Source organism: Channa argus, chromosome 18, assembly GCF_033026475.1.
Source record: "Channa argus isolate prfri chromosome 18, Channa argus male v1.0, whole genome shotgun sequence".
NCBI classification, from domain to species: domain Eukaryota; kingdom Metazoa; phylum Chordata; class Actinopteri; order Anabantiformes; family Channidae; genus Channa; species Channa argus.
The window spans coordinates 4150407-4163008 of record NC_090214.1 but is presented as its reverse complement, the minus strand read 5'-3'; the positions used below and the strand labels follow the sequence as shown (position 1 = coordinate 4163008).

The 12602-nt window shown below is 38.2% G+C and overlaps 1 protein-coding gene across 7 annotated transcripts in view; it reads left to right on the top strand.

The window, feature by feature from the left end:
* Positions 1–12602, top strand: part of mast4 (microtubule associated serine/threonine kinase family member 4) — a 90928-nt gene that overhangs the window by 37018 nt on the left and 41308 nt on the right. For all 7 annotated transcript variants that reach the window (XM_067483370.1, XM_067483371.1, XM_067483369.1 and 4 more), the window contains one exon: positions 6521–6552. In XM_067483370.1, the coding sequence (XP_067339471.1) occupies positions 6521–6552 (32 nt within the window). The remainder of the gene's footprint in view (positions 1–6520; positions 6553–12602) is intronic.

The window sequence follows — 12602 nt, the reverse complement described above, 5'->3', positions numbered from 1 at the left end:
CAATTGGGCCGACTGCATCTCGTCTTAATTCAGTTAAAACACAATTGTTAAAACAATGCACTTGCTTCTTAAATATGTATGAATTAATGTCTCTGCTTGTTTACCCTGAAGCTAATATACTTCATAAAAGTACAATAACGTCTTTTGACATCTATGGGGACCCAGGTGAGGTTCATAACTTTATTAATATTTTCTACTTTCATATCAAATCGTATGAGGCTTTAGATGGCAGCCGATAAATGTAAATGATCAGTGCTGCTATAACTGTGAAATTTTAATAATTTCAATGAGTTCTGACAATTGGTCCAATTAGTAAAAAAAAAAAAACCACTATCAAATTAGAACATCATAATTCTCAGTCCCAGTCTTGTAATGAATTGTTTCCCCTCTTGACAACATCCGACATGAGTCTGGAGATGAAGCATTTGTGACACCTAACATCCTATTACGATGAAAAATGTAAGGGTGCCAACAGATTAAATCAGCTTAAGCTTCCTAACTGGGTTTGTGCTCTTTGCTATTGAATCTCCTCCTGGTGCCAATGTGAATATCTTCCAGAGCAAGCTGAGCATAACAGTGGAAAATGTTGCTATAGACGGTAGATTTTTTCTGATGTAGTTGTCATGATTAATACGGGTCATGCGATTTCTATCCGATTGTAATATAAGTAATGCAATGCTTATAAATGTTCAGGCTGTTTCGTTTGCTACTTGAGGACAATGTGTGCACTTTAAGTTGACTCTCAATTGGTCCAATAATGAAAAGTCGGTCGTTTTCCTGTAACTAAACATGTGTTGGGAGCAGATAGCCAGCTTTATTGATCCATTTGACCCTTCCTAATCTGCAGATACACTTGAGGTCCCTGATTTTAAAGCAGCATTTAGATTAGATTTTAAGTTAAGATCGTTGATGGTTCCCAGTGACACTGGACCAATGAGCGTTGTTTTTGTTTTTTTAATCAGAGCATTAAACCGCTGGTTAGAGCTCATCTTATAAATGTTCCAAATGCGCCAACACTCAATTATATTTCTTTTGGAAGACCTATTTCTTTTGCTGCAAATAGGAGAGTTTTTGTTTTTAAGTTGCTGTAACTCATTGTTGGTTTCCCCATGAACAGTCCAGTGTGCATAGTGTTTCCCTGCAACAGCCTTGTTCAGAATCATTATCTTGGAGCATTTTTATGAGCACTTGTCAGTTTTTATACACTTGAGCGACTTTACATGCACATCCCCAGAGCTTTACCATCATTGTCTGTGGTGCTGCAGAAATGTGAACACACAAAGAAGCAAAAGTAATTTATCTGTTGGCTGTGCTTCATATTCAAAGTTTAAATACGAAAGTGTAAACAACTCAGAATAATACGTGGAATCATTCAGTCAACAGTCTGCCGCTTTCAGCCTGCTGCCCTTTATTTATATGTGATGTTACTGGGTGGGGGTAACTGTAAGAAGGTGAACTTGTGTTACACTATACATATTGAACCTAAAATCAAACTGTGACATTTTAAATTTCATCAATATGGATGTTTGACCTTATGACAATATATACACTAGTGCAATGAGAAATGAAAGTTGGAGAAAGCGGCATTTCTGGCTCAATTTACAGTGTATTAAATAAGGCGAACAAAGAGGTCGGCAGATTGTACCGGTTTAGATCTGTTTGTCTTTTCCAGCTTAGACATTATTACAATGAGCATTATTGGCCATGATGAAAGTGTAAACTCATAAATTGGCAAAATATTGCAAACTTAAGCTTTTGTATGCACCTCATTTCTCCTCACCCTCTGCACAGCCCTTCAGGTATTCACCATTAAGAAATTACAGTACATAGGAAGCTGCAAAAAATCAGGCAAATAGGTCAGAAGGCAGAACTTCGATCAGAAACCTTTTTTAGAAGCAAATAATTCTGCACTGCTGCCTGTGCTGTTCTGTGAGTCTGTTTCTGAGGAAGCCTCAGCAGCACATCTCTACATTAAGATGAGCTTTACAGCATCTGAGGGTCAGGGGTCACCTGATAAAATCAAAGCAACATCCTCAGTTCAGAATAACATCACAATTACAGACATTTTGTATGTTGTCTGCTTTGCAGGGACACCTCTTAGTTTCTTAAAGGACGGCCAGGAGCTTGTAAGAATTGAAGAATTTCAATTGATTTGAGGGTTTTATCCTTAAGATGCAAAGAATGTTATACAGATTGTAAATATAAAAATTTGTCTGCATACTCTTAATGTGACAAACTGGACCAGTGGGGAAAAAGTTGCATTGTATTTGAGAGGCCGTTCAAATTGAGTTAAGGTTTTCACGGGAACATTTTGTTTTCAATTTGTGTTTTTGTCTGATAGAATGATGAAGGTGCATCCCCATCACTGTGTCCACAAAACTCTAGTTACTAAAATAAGAGCTTACTGTCCATGAGGAGTTATTACTGCTTTTTAGACATTGTTAGACATTTGTGTCTGCACGTGTCCGCTTACAGTCTTCATCACCATCAGAATTACATGTAGCCCAAGGCTGCAATTTGCTGAGTGTCACGTGAGGTTTGCCAATACTGAACAGCTTCTGATTACAAAGTAGTCAAGTAGATCTGGACTGCATTCCTAAATGATCATATTTGCACACTAAACTATGAACTCTCCTGACATCCAGATGCTACAGAAAAGCTTGGAGGGATATAATGTGAGTTCTATGTCATTCAAGGTGTTTATTTCACGACATTATGACTTAATATGTGAATGGGGATTTTTGTGCCAGTCAGCAGCAAAACTAGAGTGCAACCAAGTATACTTTTGATGTTGAGATGTAGGAAAATCCTAAATACATCAAGGGGAATTATTAATGAAGCATATGCGTTTTTTACAAGAGTAACACCACAGCTTTGATGTGTCTGAGAGATGAAACGTCGTTGCTCGCAGTCGTTCATTGACATTACCCTGTGGAACAATAAACACTTTCAGGTCAATGGTGTCAGAATGTGATCTCTAAAGCGCAGAAAAGATTACGGAATAAATAAATGATTAAGTGAACAAGTTTTACTTTCATTGCTAGTTATTAGTTTTTCTGACACTTAAGATGAAGGATTTTCGTGTAATTACGCAGTTTGTTTTGCCCATTTGACAGCCCTGCAAACCACCAGCCAAAATAACATTTATTGGAAATTATGTCATGAATTTGAAAAATATAAGACAGGATTTTCCTTATGGCAACTTTACCAATCTTCAACTTACTTCCTATAGCTTTAGTTTAGGGTGTAGATGTGCAGTAATGCTTTTAAACGTCCCTATATGAAAATAATTCTCTGCTTCTAGCTGGAAATACTCCTTCATATGACATCATCTGGAGGAGTTCTTGCTCAGTTCTGATGATGTCATCTGGGGCAGCTCTGGAAAAGCAGGTTGACCATGATTAGAAAATCCATAGTGTGAGCAACAACATGACATAATCTAAGGTTCCTCCAAGTGATCTCATCTGGAGCCATTTTTCGTCTTAAAGTAGAGAAATATTTTGATACAGGGAAGTCAAAGGGATGTTTAATGGTATTTATGTACATGTGCTACCCAAACTAGGCCCAAAAGAAGGGCATCCTTTAATCTTTAATCTTGAATCTCAGAAGTTTTTCTTCCTTCAAATACAGTAAATGTGTCATTTTAGAAACTCCTTTTTAAAACCTTTTTTGAAGCCTTCTTGAGAGCATTTGCAAACTGTAGCCCTTTAAAATTGGAATTCAATTACAGTATAATATTTTGAAAACGATAATTATTTGTGTGTCCTCTTAGATAAGGGCTCTTATTTTGAGGCAAAAACCAAAGTTTAGTTGAATGGGGAGACCTAGTGTCTGGTTGTGTCTCACCACTCGGTTTCATTAAAACCCTTTCATGCAGTACTCTCTGAATATGCTTGCTGGCAATAATGGACCTTTTTTCTCTCCACGAGCTTTGCTTAGTCAGGAAGGTGTCAAACATCAAAAGCATAAATAGGAAAATCATCACAGGCCACGTTATTACACTAGGAAAAAATATTTTCTGGAGGTATGAATTGAGTTTACATGAAAACATGTTTTTCAGTAAACTGCTTTATTTTCATTGTGTGTTTGCTCTCAAATCCTCTTTGCCTTATTACAGGCTTCAAGCTGTGATTTTTTTTGAGCTTTGATTGGTGGATATCCCATCAGTGTAAGTCGTTCCCTGCTGATAATTAGTGTTGTGTGAGCTGCGGTCATGTCTCTCAAGGAAACTTTGTGCCCTTGCTCTTCTGTAGGCAGCAGGGGAAGCCAGACATTAATCCCTAATTGATAGCAAAGGGAGACTGGGGCTTAGCACTTTTTCTGCTGACTAGAGCAGCCAATACAGATCAACTCAGTGTCCTACACCGTATCAAACAAAGGACCTCAACCTTATCAGGACCAAGAAACGTCTAATGATCAAACTCTCAGGATTTGTAATCACAAAACCAAACCAATCCTTGCTATTTATTAGTACTCTTTTACCGCATGAGGACTGATCAGTGTGGTTGGGTTTCAAAGAGACCGATTTAAAGAAAAGATAACACAGCCTGTCTCTTTACAAGATATTACAGCAATTAAATAAATAGTGCTCACAAGTCTAAGGGAAATGAAGTGGTATGTTGCGTCCCTGGTTGTTCATGTGGCACTACCACAACAACAGATGCTGTGGCAATAGCATCATTTGTGGTCTGATGTGTTTTACTTACCAGTTGCTTTTAGCTTTCAGACAATGTTCATTTAATGAAAACTGCCATTTTATTTCAGTGCATCTCCTCTGAAAGGTTCCTGATATGTATATTTCCTAGGGAAACCTCTCGGGGTCAAAGTACTTGAAGGGAATTTGATTTGCAATGTCATAGAAAGGCCAAAACCCCAGTAAGTCTAAGCAGATTAGCCTGCCGACAAATTAAATGTGTTGAGCATTTAGATAAAAATACCCACCTTGATGGTTCCTGAACCGTCAGAAGGTACTGGTACAACCCATTGACCAGGGACTTTTGTTTCAACCAGAAAGTTTTTGGCATTTTCTTTCCAAAGAAATTAGGTCCAAAAATCTCCACTCTCGTTATTCATATTTAAATGCCCACGACCCCAAAAATGAAATACTGCGTAGTGTCTGAGCAATTGTTACATTCAGCACTAAAGGCCCTGACTCGAAAGTTCCTGTCGTGGAAATGGGCCTATTTTAGTGCTCGTTCTACAGCTTCCCACCTTGCAGGTGATGCTACGTGGCAAAAACAGAACTCTTGTCAAATGCTCGGTCTGTTGTAATAGATTTACCCAGGGTTTCCTAATGATCCAGTATAAGCTCTGATAAGATGTTCTGAGCTCTCAAACCTGTTTTGCATTCATTTAACTCAGTCACATCTTACTTTACTTGTTTTGTGTCCTTTTAAATTACCTGATTCCATCCTTCTGTTTCTGTTTTATATGGTTAACAGTGTGAATAGTATTGCAACCTTATATATTATGTGAACATACTAAATCAAAGGTTTCAAAAGCTGCAGACATTTGCAATGCTGCAAATGTCTGCCAGCAATATTATCCTTTAAGTAACAAGCCTCGGAGAACATGTAATCCCTCAGAAATCAATGAAGGCATTGTTGATGCTTTTGCAGGGCTGTTTCCGTGCACACAGTAAACCCTGGCCTCAGTGTAACAGTTCTGTCTTCTGTAATCTGCAGCAATATTGTCCTCAAAGTATATTGCACATCCTCATTCACACTACGTGTGCCCAGCAGAAACTTAATTACATGTGTACCTGACCTATCATGAACACAATTTACACCTGACACAGATGTAAAGTGAACTTTAAACCTTTGAATCGTGTTCCTGAAGTACAAAATGTACTCTTCTTTTATTTATTTATTTATTTGAAATTATGATTATCAGAGCTGTCAGAAAAGTGATGGCAGGAAATGGGTTTGGAGAGTGGCGTCCCTCCGTGGCCTTCATGTCTACTCGGCTCTGCTGTTGCATGACTTAAGTGACTAATTTTAAATCCAGATGTTCTATTTTAACTTGTTGCCCAGCTGTCAGTAATGAGATGTAACAGTTTCACACCTGTGCTGTGATCTTCTTCCATATGGTGGCTGTTTGTGAAGCTGTAAAGCCACAGCTGCTGCCGCAACAGCAGGAAATGGGCTTTCAGTAATTAACATTTTTATATTTTAGTCTTTTAACGTTGTGCATTTATTTATTTATTTTTTGCTTTTGTTTTGGGTTTTTTTTTTGGGACTGATGTATCTACTGTCTTCATAATTGAATGTGTTAAATGTGCTTGTCATTAGTCACTGTAAGAAAGAATGTGGGTATCACCGGATCAGGTGCAACATCAGCTTTCCTGAAACGTCCTTCCATTAATGTTCATGGGGTATATAGAGTCATTAAATGCAGTTGGATGCTTGAAATGTGCACAGTAGGAGGGTCAGTGCATAACTTGCATAACTGATCTAGCATTTAAAGTTTATGTGACAGTTGTGAATTTTTGTGCTTAAAATTCTTCTCCTTTGATTTTCAGAAAGAGCTGAGTCTTCCTAGAAGAGGCAGTTTGTAAGTACCCACATACACACAGCCATCTGCTTTAAATTGAACGGTTCCATTAGTTTTAGACGAGCATTGCATAGTAATTCTTTACTTCAGTCGACACACTACTTTGTACATTTTAGTGCAGATACTCAAATTCTTAAGTTGGTTATAATAAAGTTTGAGAATTTATGTGTAGGGCTGCAAAATATCAAGACCAATATCAGGACCAATAATATTGATATTTTTCTAAGAGTTACTTTTATGAGAACCCTGCAGCTCCTGTTCTTTTGTAGATTTATTTTTCTATGAAGTTTTAGTTTAGACAAGATCCAAGTGGCACAGTAGATTAAGTCATAAGGCTAAAAAGATTTTTTTTATTTGTCTGTCACCTTCTAGGTTTGTGTAACAACCAATTATTTATTATTAATTTGCTGCCTGCATCACAAACGCATTTCACAATGATTCCACGAACTAGCTGCATCACTGAAAAGGATGCTACCTGTTGGCACTTTCACACTAAACTGGGTACAGTGGAGTACACGCTGGAGATCTTCCTCCAAAACCACACACCTTCAAGGGCTTTTCTTTTTGTGTGTTTACATTCACTCTGCAAGTAGAAATGCTAAACTCAATGAAGGCAGCAGAGCCTTGGTTCAAAGGCTTTTGTTTGTTTTTAAAACTTGCCCTTCAGTCAAACTGGCCGTAGCACATTCTTCCAAAAATAATTAATTAAAAAGCTATGAACACGAACCTCATTACCATTAGTTTGCACAGGAAGTGCATCAGCCACATTTTTTTAATACGCCTGTGATGTGGAAATGGTAAATTGTCTGCACTTGTATACTGCTTTTCTATCTTATTGGTACCCAAAGGACTTCACACTACTTCTCAATTACCCATTCACAATCACACACACTCACACACTGGCCTACACTCACCAGGAGTAAATAAGTTGAGGTTCAGTTTCTTGCTCGAGGACAGTTTGACATGTGAAAGGAGAAGCTGGGAATCAAACCAACAATCCTGGGATTAGTGGATGTGTGCATGTCATGCAACTAGTATGCTCCTTTTTTATAATCAGTCCAAGCTGTAGGCTTCTAATTCTGGTCTTTTTGTCTACATGCAGAAAACAGTCCACAGAGAGACTCCGAACCAACAAATATTTCTACAGAAAACAGAAATACACCAAATAAATAGCTAAAACATAAAACAATGTAGCTTCTTAATCAGTGCTACTTACTGAACACAGCCTACAGTATTTTTAGTTGTGTGTGTGTGTTCGTTTAACTTGTTTAAATCATGTTTCGTGATTGGACAGAAAAAACAAATCCTTCAGGTAACAGTATTATTATTTCCATTTTGTGTGTGTCTTGAACAGTAGTTTAGTCCTATGCAGTGTGTTCCTGTTCCTTCATACAAACTGCAAACAATATAATAACAGCAGTTATTAAAAGTTTTGATTCTGCCTCAAATCTCCAGTGTGACCCCTGCATTTGCTCAGTGACAGGTCAGTTTGCACATACAGAACTCATGCTTCCGATTTTGCGAGGAGAGTATCTGCTCTGAACTAGGAGCTAAAGTTGTTCCTCAAAACTGTGTTCTAATGTCGACGAGGCAAGTTCCTTCTGTCCGTACTTCATGTGTTCTGCAGTTGCTCAGTCACATTTGATCAGTAAGCGAACATTGTGTCAGTGAATGTGAGCAAACAAGCTGTATGCAATATGAGCTGGCGGGGAATTCTCAAATGATAATGGCTATAATAATTTACTGTTTACAGTTTCTGCTTCACAATTATTTTTGTTCGATTGCCTTCAACTAAATTGGCCATCTCTCTGTAAATCGTGATCGCAGAACGGATGTAATATTTTCCTTAGAGGTTGCTTTGATTACCGATTGCCACCTGTTATGTGATGGAGGTTCCTTCTCGAGCTGGTTCAGCTTTGTTGACAGTGGGGTCTATAACATTTAAACCCAGTCTTTATAAAATAATTCAAACATTTCTCTCCAAAATGTACAGAGGAACTGGATGTGTCCGGCTTATTTGTCATTTTCATCTGACAATCCAAGATGGTTGTTTTTCAGTGGTCCGTTCTTTCCTCTACAGGTTTGCATTTGCTACTTTCTGCTTTTTCTCCAGGTTGATTCTGTCAGGATTACCCAGTGGGGGAATTTGCTTTTATTGCTTTTATGAGTGTGAAACCAATGAATTACACTGTATGTTAAGTAGGTGGGTCAGATTTCTGTTAAGCAGGTTATTGTTGGTGAGATTGTATCACTTATATGATGGATGAAATGCAGCACCCTGCCACATGAAGGCATGAAAGACTCCGCATAGTACCTTGTTGCTCTCTCAGCCACCCATTAAGGAGGGGAGGGGGGGAGGGGGTAACCTGCTGTTACAAAGGTGAGCCATTACTAACAGGCTTCTGTTACCCAACTGCACCATTTTCTATTTAGGGCATCAGAGCCTCTTGTGACCTTGGTAACCATAGTAATGGTGTTTGGATATGATAAAGTTGATAGTGTGAGTTTTTCACCATCATTTGAATCAATTCACATTTGAAACTGAGAAGCATCGAATAATCCATATCTTTTCAAAGTAAATGCATTTACATGTCTTGATTGGTATCAGTAGAGCTCTTTACACTGATATGCTGCATGCACTTGATTTCAGACAGCTTGGGGACTTTGAGCTGAAGTGGTTAAAAAAAAAAAGAAAACCGACTGAGTTATGATGTGTAACCTCAGACTCAACATCCGTCTGTCCTTTAATGACAGAAAAAAAATGCATGAAAAAAGACCTGACTTTTTTTTTTTTTTTTTTTTTTTTGTTTTTTTTTTTTAATCCATGTGTTTGTTTCATTGTTTGTCAAATGCTGAGTCTCACAGAGGTTTTCCTGTGACAGGGAGCCACCTACTGAACATTTATTGGCATTAACATTCTGGCTGTCAGCAATTTATTATCAAGGTTGCCCCCTTTTCTGCAAGGTCTTTACATCCTGGGGGGCATTTTTTTTTTTTTTTTTTTTTGGTAAATAGTAACTCCCTTCCTGCAGCCACAAGCGTGATGTATAGTTTGATTTATGTCGTGTGTGAAGTTGTCAACGAGAGTCACTGTAGTTGAGTGATTGCCGGAGCTTATTTATAGCTTGACCTTAATAACTGAAAGTCTTGTGCTGGGTCCAATTAAATAACCGAGAGTCAATCATTTGTATGTGTTGGCAGCTCGAGACACACCTGTTGGATTTGTTCACCATGTTGTTAGATGCTATTGCTAGTCTCCATCATCAGCAGGTTGTGGTTTAACCTGCACAATGACATTAGCTACTTTGCTGTGCAGAAGGATATTAAAGAGCATATTCTGACTGTAGGTTCAGTTACGGGGTCTGTTTATGTTGATATTCACTTCAGCAGATGCTTCAACCACACTTCATAAACTTGATCTCTTCTGATGGAGGTTATTGTGGAGACTATTTACTCTGTTGCCAAGTATGAAATATATCCAATTTTGTTGACATCACATGTGGTTTAACTAGGCAGCCAATGAATTAGGCCTAGTCCTACCATCACTGTGATCTTAGCCCAAACTTCATGGGGGTGAAATGAGCTACTGACATGGTTTGGTCAGCGAAATCCCCATGTCTATGTCTGTCAACTGTAAAGCTGCCAGGATCATCTACTCTCCTAACAAACTCTCTCTTCTTAATCCTAAATCTCATTTGCTATTCACCCTATTTCTGCACCTATAGTCACCTTAATGATGTGCAGTAGCGTGGATAGCACTTCAATTTTATGTAGCTTTAAGGAGACAGTTGTAATGGTGGTTTTTCTTCTACGATAGCTTTGCTCACGTGTTTGTTACTGCACATTGTTTTTTTTTTAACAAAACCTTCACAGTCCTCCACAAGTCTGTTTGCTATACGTTTTCATAAACAAGGGCCAAGTTTATGATTCTCTTCAGCTTTGGAGATTTTCAGCGTCTTTATGGTTTTGAAGCACACTGACATTTGGACACACACGAGTTTAAATGAATGATGAATGTGAGCCTGTAGCTGCTGGATGGATTTATAGGCCACTAATTTAGCTGTTTCCTTTCAATATAAGAAAACACATGTCAGTGTTGCATTAACAAGTGGCCCAACATTGTGGTGATGAAGATTAAGTGTGTTTACACTACACTGTTAGACACATGTTATTGTCAGTGGAATTGAATTGTTGAAAGGTCATTTTAAGATGATAGCTGAAAAGTTCGACATTTAGATTTCAACATTTACACATTTCTCGTGTAAATAAATAAATAAATAAAATTAAAACAAAAAAATACTATTACTTAAAGGAAAACTTCAGGTTACGAAGATCAATAGCTTTCAGCTTGTCCCTTCAGAGGTCGCCACATGTTGCTCCGGATGTTGGTTTGGCATGTGTTTTTACGCCTGATGCTATTCCTGCCACAACCCTCCCATTTTACCCGTGCTCCAGATCAGCACCAAGGTGGCCCTTGGTGGCCAATGCTCTACCACTGAGCCACCAGGCATCCTGAAAAATTCGCTTCAGGTTATGATGGTGGTTTTATCCCTGTAGTTTGACATTGACAAGAAGATGAGTGTGTATTGCCAGACAGCAAATACAGCAAGTACTATTGCATTAGTGTCCCAGTAGTTTGATCCTGATCTCCTAATGAGTCTTGGACACAAGCTTTGTGACCAGAGCTGTGATGTTAAAGCAGGCTATTGCATATTTTTGTTTCCAAATCAAGAAACAAAGAAGACTATGGAGTGTGGAGATTAAATGAGTGGCTGTCTGAATCCCCTTAAAAACAGGGCAGACTGTTGCAGGCCAAAGTGGGTCTATACTTTACTTCCATCAAGGTACAATTCACATTAGTTGAATTCAAGCTGAATAATAGAAACTTCTCGGCAAACTGTTCTGTGAGTCAAGCAAAGTGTTTCTCACCACAGGTACAGAAGCAGTCGTACGTTATAATGACAACCTTAGTGATTCGTCAACCTTCACCAAAAGAGACGGATCACCTGGAAAAAAAAAAAAAAAAAAAATCACTGGTAAATCTTATTTGAAAATAAATCCAATCAATCAAAATTTGCTTGGTTGAAATTTTTCCTAAAATAATTATACACATAATACAGGATTTGTGTCTGTTGCAAACTCTGCATTGTGAAATTGGTTCTTTGTGTCCGAAAAGACTTTTGCATTTTTTTCTTCACACTTTTTTATGAAAACTAATAGGTAATGTAGTTAAATATTGAGAAATGTCCAAAAACATGAGCCCCACGCAGACTTCTCTAGTAAATCACTTGTGGAAAATGAGAACCTTGCTAAAAGTTTTGTATCAAGCCGCAAAAAGTTTCAGCGTGACATTTGCCTTGGCACAGCCCAGCTGTATTTGTACATACAAAAATTATTATTTTAATATTACTCCTCTACACAACTGACCAATTTCTGCCTGAAGTGGACCTGCTTGTAGAGTTGCAGATTTCATCAGCACAGAACTGGACAGTGTGCTGTTTTTGAGACTTGCATGGCTATAAAAACTGGCCTTGCTGAGGATTCAGCGCTGTGTCTCATGCTCCACTTCCTGTCTGCCACAGCAACCAGTCATGGGGTTAATGCTGCGTTTGGTGGCGTCTGCAGTGACTCTCTGCTACATGCTCGTAGTAATGAAGTATTTATACTGGAATATTGGAGGAGGGAGTGAGAGAGCTGAGTGATGCCTGCTCTGCTTTCTATGCTTCTATATCTAACAGAAGAATTCACATGCAGAAGTTTCAGTTGGTCTGACTTAATGACCACACCACATATTTTTATTGTCATTTTTAGTGTTTTGCCAAATGATCATTATGATCATGCTTCATGTGTGATTTTCCTTTTTAACTAATGACACACAGTAGCCTCTGGGGTGTTTTAATTCCCTCCAGGGGATTGGACACTGGTGCATTATCCTATTTCATATTTCAGGTCTTTGACTCCACAATTTAAACAATAAAACTCTCAGTTCATCCTTCTATTTATCTGAAAGGTTTCATATAGATATTAAGTTGCATTTTTCCGCTCGTCCT